The sequence below is a fragment of the Sinocyclocheilus rhinocerous genome, unplaced genomic scaffold (assembly GCF_001515625.1).
Source record: "Sinocyclocheilus rhinocerous isolate Xijiao unplaced genomic scaffold, SAMN03320098_v1.1 scaffold3059, whole genome shotgun sequence".
NCBI lineage: Eukaryota > Metazoa > Chordata > Actinopteri > Cypriniformes > Cyprinidae > Sinocyclocheilus > Sinocyclocheilus rhinocerous.
Window position 1 is genome coordinate 125,001 of NW_015632728.1, and position 15,155 is coordinate 140,155.

The window sequence follows — 15,155 nt, forward strand, 5'->3', positions numbered from 1 at the left end:
GCTTGGTTACCCACATTCTTCAAAAATAACTTTTATGTTCAACAGAAGAAATAAATTAATGCAGTTTTGGAAAAACTTGAGGGACAGTAAATGATCACAGTATTTGTTTTTGGGAGAATTATTGCTTTAACGTGACTATAATATGACTAAAATATCAAAAGTTTTCAATGACTCAAATTAACGTTAACTAAATATGACAAAAACAAGGACATGTAACACAAAACTAAGCTATTAAAAATAGCTGGAAAAGGAATACAATTTCTAACCACTTTGAAAAGTAAATGATTCAAAACTTTCGATTATTTTGTCTCCTCTTTTTTTGAAAACAAATAGAGATTCTGGTATTTTTTTTGTTTTTAATTACATTTTAGTTTTGATCTTTTCCTGTCAACAATACAGAATATTGATATAGTCACAGTTATCGTTAAATGACATCCGTGTTGTCTCATCATAGTCATGGGAAAAAAAAAGGTTGTCAATAAACATTTTTCATCTTACTTTTCGTAAAAAAAAAAATAAAAAAAAATTTATATATATATATATAATTTTTTTTTTTTAATGTAAATGCAAATTTTGGTAAATTATATAACTGTTTACAAAAAAAGAAAATGTTTTATAAGAAGTTATTTCAGTCTGACCTCATCGAAGATTTCCAGATAGAAAGAGTCGACCCCAGGCGGGACAGTGCACTGGATGACTTTGTTCCAGCGAGGGTTCTTTGCTCCATTGTGGGCAGTAAGAGTCTCATAGACGGCATAGCCAAGTCGAATCCTGCAGTAAGGGTCCATGCGTGTCATCCCATAGTTCTTCGCAAGCTTCGCCTGTGAAAATAACAATATAATTGGCCTTGTAACTTACAGGCCTTTGCATCTCCTTTTAAATATCCAGTATACTTATTACACACTTAAAGTCACAGATGCACAAATACAACAACTGCAATGAGCCATTTATGTAGAAACACAATGTTAAGCCGAAATGTTGTTTTGTGCAACTGACTGAAATGCATTGCTCAAGCAATTGCCCAATCAGTGTTGCAACCACAGAAAGATGCCAGTGATGGAAATAACTTGTTATCTAACATTGCTATCATTATCATATTATTACACCTTTTACCAGGTTAGTCTCTGGAGAAAGCAATATTATAGATAGAGGACTTGTTTCATGTTTCATATGCCTTATTGATTTATTTTGTTTTTTAGAATCAAACAGCTTTTGGCTTCACGAGAGTGGTGTGAATTGTGGATTATTGTGATGTTTTTATCAGCTGTTTGGACTCTCATTCTGACGGCACCCATTCACTGCAGAGCATCCATTGCTGAGACAGTGATGCAGTGCTACATTTCTACAAACCTGATGAAGAAACAAACTCATCTACATCTGGGATGGCCTGAGGGTGAGTACGTTTTCAATACATTTTTGGGTGAACTTTTCCATTTAACTTAGACACTGATTGATTCTACAATCAATACCAGCTCAAGAAATAACCAGTCTTCAGACTCAGGCTCAGCATCTCAATTATCTCTTTAATGACTGATAACCCATTCAGTCCATTTTTCAAAGTGATTCATTAAAAGACATTTTCTCAAAACGATTTGTTCACAAATTCACTATTAATTTCTTACTTCAAAATAATGTAGACTGACATGTGTTTCCTGTAGTAATGTAAAAAGTAGGGATGCACCGAATGTTCGGCAACCGAAATTATTCGGCGTTCGGCTGAACAAGCAAAAAGACTGAATAAATTGTACCGAACAATGACATTTTGGTGACGCAATCAAATGGCAACCAGCGTAGAGTGAGAGGCGAGCAGCAAACATGTCGGCAGTGTGGAAGTGGAAGCATTTAAAAGTGTTGCAAAATGTATTACAAGCACTGACAGCGAGAGACTGTTTAGTACTGCATCGCATGTCTTCGATGAGAGAAGGAAGGGGTGGTTGCTGTATGATTATTGAAATCACGAAATGGCCTTAAAAAATTAGTAAATAAACTGCAGAATGTTATGTTTTCATTCTGACAGCGCTGCACGAGCTCGCGGAGCTATCTGTTTGTTAGCCAGAGTTCAAAGTCCAAAGCGCGAGGAAAATCTGCGCTGAAACAGCGTTACTCGTCAGTTGCTCAGTCACATTTTTATGAATTTTTACAAGGCATGGATGTGATCATGTGACAATGTGATATGTGAGACAATAGGGATGTAACGATTAACCGCGAGCCGGTTGAAAATCGATTCAAATATGTGACGATTCAAATCGGTTGAGATGCTAAACAAATCGCGATTCAGTTAGGGGTAGGAGTTTATATGAATGCATGTCTGAAGGCAACTTACTGTCTTTAGAAAAGTTTAGATGGTATTTTTTCTTTTCATCTTGCCTCTGTATAATGTATATTAAAGTTCATAAGTGCAGCGCTGTTTTGTTTACAGCAGAAACCAAGGAAACGCTTAAAGCGCCATCTGCTGGCAGAGAGTGTATCTGCGTCTCGTTCAGCTCGTCTGCTGTAATATGCAAGTGCTATATTAGTATATTATTATAGTGTTATATTTCAATTTCACAAAGAAACGTGCAGCATTTTGTCCAAGCAAAAATAAAAGGACACATTTAATTTATAATTTGTCTTAAATCTCATTTTGTTAAAAAAATAAAATTGTGAATCGAATCGTGAGTTGAGTGAATCCTTACATCCCTATGCGACAAACATCTTCCCAAATTCGTATAACTATATCTGCTGTGTTGTCAACAACAAGAAGCACTGAGGTCCACCAAAATAAAAGCTCCATCAACATTCATAAATGTTAGTACTGCAATTTTACTGTTGCTCTGTAAAATAAAATAAAAGTAAGACAATAATAATGATGATGATAATTATTACAACAGCTCTAGTAATACATTTATTATTATATTCACACACAGCGTTCAAATTGGGATCTGTAATATTTTCAAATGTTGTAAAAGAAGTCTTTTTGCTCAGCAAGGCTGCATTTATTTGTACAACAGAAACAGTAATATTGTGAAATAATGTTACAATTTTAAATAACTTTTTTGTATGTGAACATACAGTAAACTGTAATTTATTTCTGTGATCAAAGCTGTATTTTCAGCATCATTACTCCAGTCTTCAGTGTCACATGATCTTCAGAAATCATTCTAATATGCTGATTTGCTGCTCAACGGGTTCAGTTTTTGTTGATTTTTTTCTTTGAAAAGCAAGACAAAAAGCACATCTTGGCTATTTAATTTGTGCAATGGTGAAAAAAAATGTCAAGAAAAAACGTATTCGGGCTTCAACCTTCGGCCCAGTGTTTCATTTTGTTCGGCTTCGATGCATCCCTAGTAAAAACTATGTTTTTATTCTTTGGAATGTAACAAATTGGGTTTTACAAACTGAAAATACTCCCCTACACTGTAAAAAATAAGTGTAATTTTAACTGTAAAATTTTGTAAAAACGCTACGGAAAAAAACTGTTAACAGTAAGTTCCCGTACTATATACAGGGAAAAACTGTAAAATATCTAACCAGACATTTCATGTAATTTTACAGTAAAATGCTGTTAATTTTACAGTTTTTAGAAGTAAAAATAACAAATAAATGTATAATTTACAGTCAAAAACTGTAAACTGATATTCCCAGAATTCCCTGCATGACACTCCACATTTGAAAGTATTTTGTTTAAATAATCATGTTTTTTTAATAGTTTTTGTTATTAGTTATGTATATTTGGGCTTTATGTTACATCTTCTGTCGTTTAATGAAAGTTTAATGCATTATTTAAGTATCATGTGTGTTACCATGATGGTGTTTTGTGTTTGCATGAATGACTCTGTGCACCGTCTATATATTAGTATATACTTCTGCTTGTGGCGAAGCTACCTGTGATGAGCTTTGATTCTTCATGTGGCTTTCTCTTTTACCACCTGCATTATTATGGTGGTTGTCAGTATGTTAAAGGTACAAAACAGATTTTAATAGCAGTGTGAATTGTTGAATTTACTGGTTTACATTCAAATTTTCTTGTTTGTAAATTACAGTTTAAAATTTACAGTTTTTCTGTATTTTTTACAAAATTATTCTGGCAACCACAGCTGCCAAAATTATTTTGTAAAAACTACAGCATTTTTTTTACAGTGTACAGTAGAAATACTTGAAACATGTACATTCAGAACAGCAGTGTAAGTCTGACCATTAAATAACCCTGCAGACGTACCTGTACGACAGTGATGCTGAGGCGGCCAGCTGTTGCTAAAGATCCTCCGTACTGCAGCTGTCGGGCCGCCTGGGCGTCTAACTGCACCTGTTGCTGCTGCTGCGTCGGGGTGATTCTCAGGAAATCCTCAGGCAGCTCACCGATGTAGACCTGAACACACCATAACACCAGCTTTTGATTCTGTGCAATGAGTTACAATACGTCAGAATCACAAAAACACTTTTTTTCTTGTAATTACTAGTCATTGTATCTTTGATCACCTCGGGTGATTACTGACTGCTAAAGTACCTCTAATAACAGAGCTATGGTTGAATTTTTAATAAAGACAAAGAATTTCTGTAGCCATTAGAATGAGAACAACCCTAGAGCAACCCTGTTTAAAACCCTCCATTGCATGGAAAATCGGGGTGATGTGCCTCCTGGTAAAGAGACTGAAATATCTGAATTTTCATAAAGAGATACTATAATGGTTAGAAATTAATCTATTTATTTATTTAATGCCATGTCAGCATCTTAGGCTATTTTCATGGCAAAAACAATTTAAAAAAAATACAAGTATAACAAATACAATAAAAACCAGCAAACAAACACAAACAAGTTATATTACACAAGATTTTTAACATTAACATCTGTGACCCTGGACCACAAAACCAGTCATAAGGGTCAATTTTTGTTAAATTGAGATTTATACATCATCTGAGCGCTGAATAAATAAGCTTTCCATTGATGTATGGTTTGTTAGACTATTTAAGTGAGTTCTAATCTGCAAGTAAATACTGCAAATAATGAAAAACATAATGGTGTTCACATGAATCAAAAGCATTATAAAAAGTTCAGAAATGTAATGGAACCATCATCTTCTATTAGAAGTCTATAATTAAAAAGTTTGAGCACTAAAAGGACATTGCTGTTCTTTCAGTTCATTTTATGTAGATTTTATTTTAAATGTACAAACATATTGTTAAATAATATGATTGGTCTAAAATTGTATAGAATTTTGGGATCTTTGCCAGGTTTGGGAGTTAAAGATACACAAAGATGGGCACAGTGCACTTGTACGCATTGTAACTGTACAATGTACAATGTGCTGTATATGAGTTAATGACAATTTTAATTTTAAAGGGGTCATCGGATGCCCATTTTCCACAAGCTGATATGATTATTTAGGGTCTTAATGAAAAGTCTCATTTAACGAGATAAAAAAAAAACACTGGGTGGATCTTTATCATTATAGGGTGGTTGTGTACACACTGCCTACACACGTTAAAAGTAAAAGTAAAAGTGCATGTCGCATCCGATGACCCCTTAAAGACATCTTTTACTTCTTTTAACAAAGGAACGAATGAGTCTTTTAATAATTCTCAAAAGGATTCCACTTAGTTTTATTTGTATTGTCCAAATCTTCATTATCAGGTCGATGGGTCTTATTATAACAGGCATTTATAACGATGCAACTTTAACCTACAATTAGACTTGTGCCGGTTTTCGGTAATGCGATATATCACGGTAATGAATATGCACACATTTTAATCTGGACTACAACATGCTCTCGATATTGTTTGAAAGTGTTTTGATTCTTTATTGTTCGGTCATACTTTACATTAGGGCTTCATTAGTTAACATAAACTGCCAATTAAAAATTCTTCTGAACATGAATTAATCTTAGGTATTCCAATATTTAACATTTCAATACCGTGACAACACCGTATACCGTGATAAAAGCATTAGCAATTAATCGCAACATGAAAATTTGATACCGGCATATCCCTACCTACAATGTATATTTTTCTATGGTATCAGCAAACCTATACTTCTCACAGCAAATGCTTACAAAAGGGGAAAAAAAAAAAAAAAAAGTTGCCAGGGAACAATTACAATAGCAAATATATATCAATTAAAAATAAAAATAAATCAATAAAATAAAATTACATTATGCAATTCAGAAAGAGATTTTTTGCAAGATTTTTCAACATCCAAATTAAATTGTTTAATAAGTGCTTAACAGGATAGATTGTGTGATATTTTAGTCAGTATTACTTAAGTATATAGTACAAAGTATTTGTTGGTTATTGCCTCTTTTCTATTTATTATTCTATCTAAAGATGACAAAAACACTGTTGAACATTGTACAATTTTATTCAATACACTCCCTATTTTACTACATTTTTTTTTTAATTGCAAACAATTCAGAGATGACTGGAAGTGTCTGATTACGTCATGCGTCAACTTCCCGTTACTGCGTGCTAAATCACGAGCCCGATGCACATAACATAACAACACCATTCACGACATATTACATCTAAATAACATCACGGTAATGCACAACGTTACAACTGTAACGTTAACGCACTTAGATTTCTAAAATCAAATTTACGACAAGAATAACATTCGAATGATTTAAGAAACACATCGACTGTTTAGTTACTAACATGGATACAAACAGGTCTTTAAAATATGGCATTAAATCACATTTGCTAACGTTTAGTTGTCACATTTTGACGTTGTAAATATCTCGCACTTGGAAAATCAAGAACTAGCATGCGTAACGTTACATACGTATGCGTGTCTTTCTCGTTAGTGTGCGAGATGACTGGAAGTGTCTGATTACGTCATGCGTCAAGTTCCCGTTACTGCGTGCTAAATCACGAGCCCGATGCACATAACATAACAACACCATTCACGACATATTACATCTAAATAACTAACGTACCGTCTATCACGGTAACGCACAACGTTACAACTGTAACGTTAACGCACTTAGATTTCTAAAATCAAATTTACGACAAGAATAACGTTCGAATGATTTAAGAAACACATCGACTGTTTAGTTACTAACATGGATACAAACAGGTCTTTAAAATATGGCATTAAATCACATTTGCTAACGTTTAGTTGTCACATTTTGACGTTGTAAATATCTCGCACTTGGAAAATCAAGAACTAGCATGCGTAACGTTACATACGTATGTGTGTCTTTCTCGTTAGTGTGCGTCCAACATTGTGATGTTTAGACGCCAGCTGAGGTGTAACATCTATATGTGCTTATTGGTAATGCTAATTCTGTACTGCGCAACTTCCGAGGTTTGTTGTTTTTATTGGGAAAACAATTCTTCGTGTGCTGCTTGAGCAAGCTAGCATGTTGCGTACGCTAAAAGTGTATTTCAAAATAATCTCTTACCTGTCCCCGTTGTGTGCTAACTGTGGTTGCCATTTCGAGGTTATTAGATAACGGACGACGCCTGTCTTATTTTCTAAATAAGCAAAATGTAATGATTATTACGTGAGAACGTACTGATTTACAACGATATGCATCAGCGAAGCTCACTACCGGAAATAAGCAACCACCCTCTCAGGCCCCGCCCCTTTCCGAACTTCAGAATAAAAGTCCTCCTGGCATGGAAATACTTCTTCTTTTAATTTTATTGGCGGTCGGCAAACCAACTTAAAGGTGCATTTCGGCATCGAAATACAGAATCCCTGTAGCCTAATAATTGTCAAGGTTTATCTGTACCTTTCCAGAGCCAGAAAATAATCAATTTTTAATGGTAATAATTCCTATAAGCAAAGGATAACTAGGAAAATAAATATACAAATGAACATAAAAATTATTTTTCATAACCCTGCCTTTAGTAAATGTGGTTTGTTGTTGCATATAACTGCGCTATGACTCCTACTTAATTTAAACACTAAAAACGAATGCTAAATAATCTAGAGAAGCTACACATTTATTATTATTATTATTATGAAAATAGCTATATGTGTTTAGGATACATTAGGGAGACATTGCAGAGTTACATCAATGCAATCAACTATGGGAGTCATTGTTGGTTTTATCTACCATATCTTAGAGGATGTGCAATAAAGTTATTAAAAGTAGGCTACACAATTAGCATTAATTAAGAAAATTTCAAATATGCCTATTCAGTGACAAACCCCAAATTTCATGAGTCCATAATAAGCCAAGTACATTTCTGAGGATATTATCCAGGACCAGTAAGGAAACATTATTCACCATTAAAAAGCACCATGTGAAATTAGGAGTAAATACATTTTATAGGTGCAATTTAAAATCATAAATGACATTTATATGACATTTCAAAAACAATAATAATAACTTGCCCCTTTTAGACTTGCACTCTATTCATTTACCAAGCTATAGCTTCTCTATTCTTTTTGTATTCTATCTATTTGTTTTATTTTATTTATCATACAATTAACAAAAAGCAAAAAGGCCTCTAACACTAGCTTGCTCTATTCTTTTTATTCTATCAGTTTTCTTTATATTTATTATATAATCATATAAAATTGCTAAGTAGCACTTGCATATTATTGCTCTTTTGTTGGTTTTGATTGCTTCTGTTGTCCTCATTTGTAAGTCGCTTTGGATAAAAGCGTCTGCTAAATGACTAAATGTAAATGTAATGTAAATATAACTTATAATAAATGCAGAACATTTTTATTGCAATTTCATACATGCATTTTTGAAGGATGTATAGGCCTACAACTGGTAGCCTAATAGTCTTTTCTTGGGATATTGTCTAATTTAAGAAGAAAAATATCTAATTTCAGGTAAATTATATTAAAAGAAGTTAATTTTGCATGCATAAATGCAAATATTATTAGAAACAACACCCCAGCTTATAATGCTTTTTAAAAGTAGTGATGCTGACAGATATCTCATAACTAATAATTGGCCTGTTTTGTTCTATTGTAATAGTAGATTGTCTCAAGAGAAAGGAGGAGTTGAACATTAAAAACACTTCCTGCTTTAATGTGCATAGCAAATGGTTGCAAGCAAATGTCTGATGTCCAGGAAGGTGAGACTCAAGCATCAGATTTTTTTAATGTTACAAACATTAAATTCAAAATTATTGTATTACTACTGTTTAAGTAAGATAATTAATGTATGGTTAAGCATCCGAAACGCTCTCTTACTATTTGTTGTTGTTTTTATTCACTTAATTATTTATTCCCGCATCTATAAACATTATTATGATGATTATCTGATTGTTTCCGCTCATAGTTTATCGTGATTTTCGATTATGTGCAGTTTTATGATTTTGTACATGAGTGAGGATGTCACTTTAAGAAATCCAACGCGGAAACCGGAAGTTGTTGACCATTCTGGCTTGCTATCGTTTTACTCATGGCCAGTGCAGAGCACCACAGGCACCTGACGAGAAATGTTATTGTTGCTGTTGTTATAAAATAACTAATGTTTATTTGCATTGTTCCTCTTCCTTTATTCTTGAACCATGAACAGGTCCCAACTCAAGCGATCCAGAATATTAAAAATGGCTTTCTCAGACTCCACTCGGTCGGAAAAAGACGAGCCCTTTATTCTGAGAGCGACCAAAATCGCTGCGGTTGTCGCTCTTTATTGGTTCATCTCGATTTCCATGGTTTTCCTGAACAACTACCTGTTAGACAGCAGGGAGCTGGACGCGCCTGTCTTCATCACATTCTTCCAGTGTGTTGTTAGCGTCGGACTGTGTTGGATCTTGAACTTTCTCTCGAAATTATGTCCTGGATTCGTGGATTTCCCGTCTTTAAAATTTGATTTCAGAGTGTCCAGAGAGATTTTGCCGTTGACCGTCGTGTTCATCGGCATGATCACATTCAACAACTTGTGCCTGAAATATGTGGGAGTTGCCTTCTATACCGTTGGCCGTTCGCTTTCCACCGTGTTTAACGTTGTTCTGTCCTACGCGGTTCTGAAGCAAACCACGTCCTTCTACGCGGTGCTGTGTTGCGGAGTCATTCTAGGTGAGTACCAGCCGCTTAAAGGGACAGTTCACACCAAAATAAAAATTCGGTCATCATTTACTGTCCCTCATGTCGTTCCAAACCTGTACGAGTTTCTATTCTCTGCTGAACACAAAAGAAGGTATTTTGAAGAGTCTTGGTAACCAAACAGTTGACGGTAGCCATCGACTTCCATAGTATGGAAAAATGGACCGTCTACCGTCAACTGGTGTCTAACAATCTTCAAAATATCCTGTTTTGTGTTTAGCAAAAGTGAGAAACTCACACAAAGCCGGGTTTCCATCCTAAGTTGCGAATTTAACTAATGCGCAAAATTGGAATATCGCATAAAACGTTTGCGAGTAAGCACCGTTTCCATTCAACGAGTCCGAGAGAACAAAATCGCCACTTCCTGATAAACTGCCACTAAATATCACTAAGAAAATTCGCAAATATAATAAATTGCTTGCGTGAGCAGACGAAACAAAACAAATGCGGTAGACCGTTCTGGAAGGCAATTATATAGAAATACTTTGACGACAGGCTTTGCTCGGGCATTTCAGAAAACGGCGCTACTGTTATCTTTATAGTTATCGTTCTTGACGTGAACGGGCCTTAAAAGGCAGAAACCAGCTTTCATACTTAATGAGAATACATTTTTTTGATACCGTCACAGCAGCTATGAAGATCCTGTTCATCGACACAATGGAGTCTGCTACAAAAGAGATATGCTGACGACCTGTGCTTTGTTTCTTATGCCTCCAGGTGGATTCTGGCTGGGTGTGGACCAGGAATCTGTGGCAGGTTCACTTTCTTGGACTGGCGTCGTTTTCGGCGTAATTGCCAGTCTTTGTGTATCTCTCAACGCCATCTACACAAAAAAAGTGATGCCGGTGGTGGATGGAAATATCTGGAAGCTCTCCTACTACAACAACCTCAATGCCAGTGTACTTTTTATTCCACTTATTGTCGTTTTAGGCGAACTGAAAAGCTTGTTGGAGTTTAACCGACTGACACACTTAAATTTTTGGGGCATGATGATTTTGGGTGGAGTCTTTGGCTTTGCCATCGGTTACGTGACGGGACTTCAGATCAAATTCACCAGTCCATTGACGCACAATGTGTCTGGCACAGCCAAATCCTGCGCACAGACCGTGTTGGCGGTCATCTACTCGGCCTCCAGTAAGAGCGCGCTCTGGTGGACAAGCAATATGATGGTGCTGGCCGGATCCTTTGCCTACACCTGGGTCAAAGGACTCGAGATGAAGAAAGTTCAAGTGCCTCCAGAAACACAAACCACAAGCAGTCAGAAAAGTAAAGAGGATTCTGCGGTGTGAAAAATGGTTTTGGAGTAACTTTGTTGTAGAGACTGTCTGTTCAGCACATCTATATATACAGTACATAGGTGTATTTATTTACTTTGTAGTGTAAATGCTAATTATTAAAACCTGTTTAACGAAACTCTACTTGTTTAGTAACACCATATACAGACATTTCTGAGAAAAATGCATTTACTTTTTCTAATTTTTATTCGGTGGCAAAAAACTTTAAACTTCATTTTTTTGCGGTAGCTCTTTAGCATCACTGTTGAAAAGTAATTAGCTGGTGAAGTGGATTTATTTTGTGTAGAGTTACTGGATGATGTCATTACGAATGTCAGTAGACTGGGAAGATTTTAAAACGAGTGGTTCATTCATAAAGTCGTACGACTTACGACCCATTCACACGGGGCGTCAGTGTTAACGCTTGACGGAGAGTGTTTCTGAAGCTTGGTGCTGACGCGACCGTCATAGTGACAACAGCCAATCACATCAGTCTTCCGGTGTTGCATGAACGCGATTGGCTAGCGTCTGCGCTAGGGTATTTGCATAAGGCGATCTGATTGGCTGACGCCTGCGTTGGCGCTTGAAAAGTTGAAAAGTTTTCAACTTCTGCCGCGAGCAACGGATCAGACGTGACGGACCCACAATTCATTTCGCCAACGCTTGACGTCACTCCATTCAAAGTAAACGAGAGGCGTTGACGCTGACGCCCCGTGTGAATGGGGGGGGGTTACGCTTTACGCTATGGAAATACATACGGTAGACAGAATAGAAAAGTCAAATTTAAAAAAAGGCTCAATTTATTTATATAATGTATATCTCACAATTCTGCGAAAAAAAGTCAACTGCAAGATAAAAATGTGGAACTGACATACAGTTGGAACTACAAGATAAACAGTCGCAGTTTTATTTTTTATCATTAGCATTTTTTAATCCTGTGATGGAAACAGTATTGTTGGAATCACTTTCAGAGCTTGTTTTTCTCCAGCTGATGAACAATAAAATCACAGACAGCCAATCAGATCTATCTTTAGCCAATCAGATCTATCTTTAGCCAATCAGATCTATCTTTAGCCATCAGATCTATCTTTAGCCAATCAGATTATCTTTAGCCAATCAGATCTATCTTTAGCCAATCAGATTATCTTTAGCCAATCAGATCTATCTTTAGCCAATCAGATTATCTTTAGCCAATCAGATCTATCTTTAGCCAATCAGATTATCTTTAAAGTTATCGTTCTTGGATGGATTAATGTATTATTCATTTTTTCCTTTAGATATTATAAAATAGAAGAATCAACACATTTTACTTATCAAAATATTTTCACAGTTAGCATTGTTCATGTGGTCACCCCTTAACTATCACCGTCCCACCTGTGGGACGCTTGGCGCTCTTTTTGTTGTTGTCCTTTTTCTCTATCAAATCTTTTAGTAATCATCATAAATTATATATCATTTGAAAGCTTAGAAGTCCAAGATTCATCCTGTGAAAACCATTTTGTCGGTCGTTGCCAATCGGACATTGCGTTACCATGGAAATGGTACTTTAAAATCTTTTGGCGGTCTCCTCCCCCTTAGTGGGCGGTGTCAAGTGTCATATTACAAAATGCATTACGGTCTTTTAGAATCAAACCTTTTTATAATCTTGACAAGAAACAAATCATTGGAAAGGTCTGAATCTCAGGATTCCATATAGAAGCAATATTGACAGAGAAATCTAGACATTTGTGACAGAAAAATGCATAAAACAAATTCAATGGAGTTTGGATGGCACCGGGTGGCTGTTTGTGGTATAACGCTCTAAATAAAATCTCACAGGAACCTCAATTTTTTTCATATCAACTTCAAATTTGGAACATAACTTATTTAGACAAGGCTTTAATTTTATACCAATTTTAGAGTAAAACCTGTTATGTAAAATATTTATTATATATAAAATACAATGAGTTTAGTCCATTTTATTTACAGTAAATGTAAACTTCTATAACTTTTTGATACTTTAATTTTTTGAAAAAATTCCACTTTTGCTTCTTTAAAAAGAGACCAACCTTAAGTCTGTATTCCAAATTGTTCATAAATTACAACAATTTAACATTTGTACATTGAAGGGGTGCATACAACATATTTGTCCACCGGCAAATATAGTTGCCGCACATTCAAATACGATTTTCAAGAAAAAAAAAAAAAAACCTGGGGAAATAAATGCAGAACATGTTCACATAGGACACTATTAACATGACTATATGCATGAATTAAAAAATGGGGGGTGACAGTTAAGGGGTTAATAACTCGCACTGAAGAGAAAGGAAAAGACGAGATAAAAATAATTAGAATATAGTGACTATGACTTTACATATGAACCATGGGTAAGTTGTTCATCACTAGTGGTGCCTGTTGACATGCAGGTGTTATGATACCTAATGATGACATGCTGAGGAATAGCTAGTGGACCAATGTTTAACTAAATCAGTGACTTGCATTAGGAGAAAAGGCATTTCTATTTTGACAACAGAATTTCATTTTGGGTCTTTCAATGGCTAGAGTGCAGTGTCAGGAAAACGTCTTTACCTAGTAAAAAATACTTTTTTTTGTTTGTTTATTTTCTCTCTTTCTCCTGTAATATAGAGTCTGCTGGTAAAATGAACAAAAAAAATGGTGCACCTTTCATTTAGGAATAGTGCGACCAAATTAGAGTTTCTATGTATAAGCAGCATGTTTTCTTTTGCATTGAAGGAGCTATGAATTGTGCTCCGTGGCAGAATTCTACAGGGAACATTTTACATGAAGATGTTACACGCAACGGCCAATGAAGTTCATTCTATTCCTCCTTTTTCTCCAGAGGGTGTGTTGACCTTCCACTCAAATTAACACAACGTTTACAAAAGTACTGGATTTAAATGGGCAGGGCAGAGAAGATATTATTCCATTTCAACCCGTTCACTCTCATCTCATTCGCCACTGTACATTTACAGCCGATGTATGGTATCCATGGCGACCACGTCTTTAAATTCCAAAACCTCTTAATTTACACATCGTATCTTATTGAAATACTCTTATTGATATATAGATATATATATATAAATGAGAAGTTTTGATATTTCATTACTTTGACCCAGAATTAATTGTTAAAGTTGATGCAAAGACTCGTCTTGTCTAAGGAGGATACAGTATGTCTCTATTCAGATGTGGAGTAACAAGATTGTGTTTCAGGTTGAAAGACATAGAGACAGTAGATTAACCTGTTTATGGTGTTACAGACAGGAGTTTTTGAGTTCATTGGGTCTTTGATCCTTTTGCCTCAGGCATCTGCATGCAGCTTGAGTGGAAATACATTGCTTGTGATCCAGTTATAGGATACTGGAACTCAAATTCCAGCTAAAGTGTGCCGATATAGATTATTACGATTATATGTGCTGTCACATGGGGAAATACATGCATTGCCTAACCAAACTAATATACAATCCATGATTCCTAGTTTAATACTTATCTAATGTGTACTGCAGGAGTGACTGAACCTGCTCCTCTAGGACCATTTTCCAGCAGAGTTTAGCTCCAGCCCTGAATTAAACACAGCTAATCAAGATCTTCAGGAACACTAAACTTGGAGCTAAAGTGGCCCGAAACCAAGGATCCTTCAAACTGGAATGGCCTTTGATGCCGCTTTCAGACAGACCATGGTAATATGTTAAATGAAATAAAAGATTTCCTGTTTATTATCTATTTAACATCATCATTAACATCCTATCATTTAAAAAGAACATGCAAATAATAAAATGTCAAACAATATAATGAATACATACCCAGAAAAAGGTCATCTGTTGTATAATATAGAAGGCTGAGGTAGTGCTAACACCAGTGTAAATTCCTGTTCCAGTTCCAGTTTGCAGATT

At 35.4% G+C, this 15,155-nt stretch overlaps 2 protein-coding genes across 3 annotated transcripts in view; one reads left to right on the top strand and one right to left on the bottom strand.

Annotated features, from left to right (window-relative positions):
* Positions 1 to 7,568, bottom strand: part of tollip (toll interacting protein) — an 11,195-nt gene extending 3,627 nt beyond the window's left edge. Inside the window, exons 1-3 of the mRNA XM_016556002.1 lie at positions 7,377 to 7,568; positions 4,199 to 4,348; positions 639 to 821 (exon numbers count right to left, since the gene is read on the bottom strand). Of these exons, the coding sequence (XP_016411488.1) occupies positions 639 to 821; positions 4,199 to 4,348; positions 7,377 to 7,409 (366 nt within the window). The 5' untranslated portion in view covers positions 7,410 to 7,568. The remainder of the gene's footprint in view (positions 1 to 638; positions 822 to 4,198; positions 4,349 to 7,376) is intronic.
* A 1,584-nt stretch (positions 7,569 to 9,152) lies between these two features.
* slc35c1 (solute carrier family 35 member C1) lies at positions 9,153 to 14,865 on the top strand. Of its 2 annotated transcripts, XM_016556000.1 has the most exons (3): positions 9,153 to 9,964; positions 10,709 to 11,257; positions 14,769 to 14,865. In XM_016556000.1, exons 1-3 carry the CDS (start codon positions 9,454 to 9,456, stop codon positions 14,813 to 14,815), a joined length of 1,107 nt encoding a protein of 368 aa, XP_016411486.1. In that variant the 5' UTR covers positions 9,153 to 9,453; the 3' UTR covers positions 14,816 to 14,865. The 2 variants fall into 2 exon arrangements, with proteins under 2 accessions (XP_016411486.1, XP_016411487.1); XM_016556001.1 differs by lacking the exon at positions 14,769 to 14,865 and having other exon boundaries at positions 10,709 to 11,668.
* Positions 14,866 to 15,155: the final 290 nt, after the last annotated feature.

Bases quoted from the DNA above. Each gene is read 5' to 3' on its own strand.
- slc35c1 (XM_016556000.1), top strand. From the start codon at position 9,454: ATGAACAGGTCCCAACTCAAGCGATCCAGAATATTAAAAATGGCTTTC. The intron at 9,965-10,708 runs GTGAGTACCAGC...TTATGCCTCCAG, and splicing joins GTGTTGCGGAGTCATTCTAG to GTGGATTCTGGCTGGGTGTG. The intron at 11,258-14,768 runs GTAAAGAGGATT...TGTGTACTGCAG, and splicing joins AACCACAAGCAGTCAGAAAA to GAGTGACTGAACCTGCTCCT.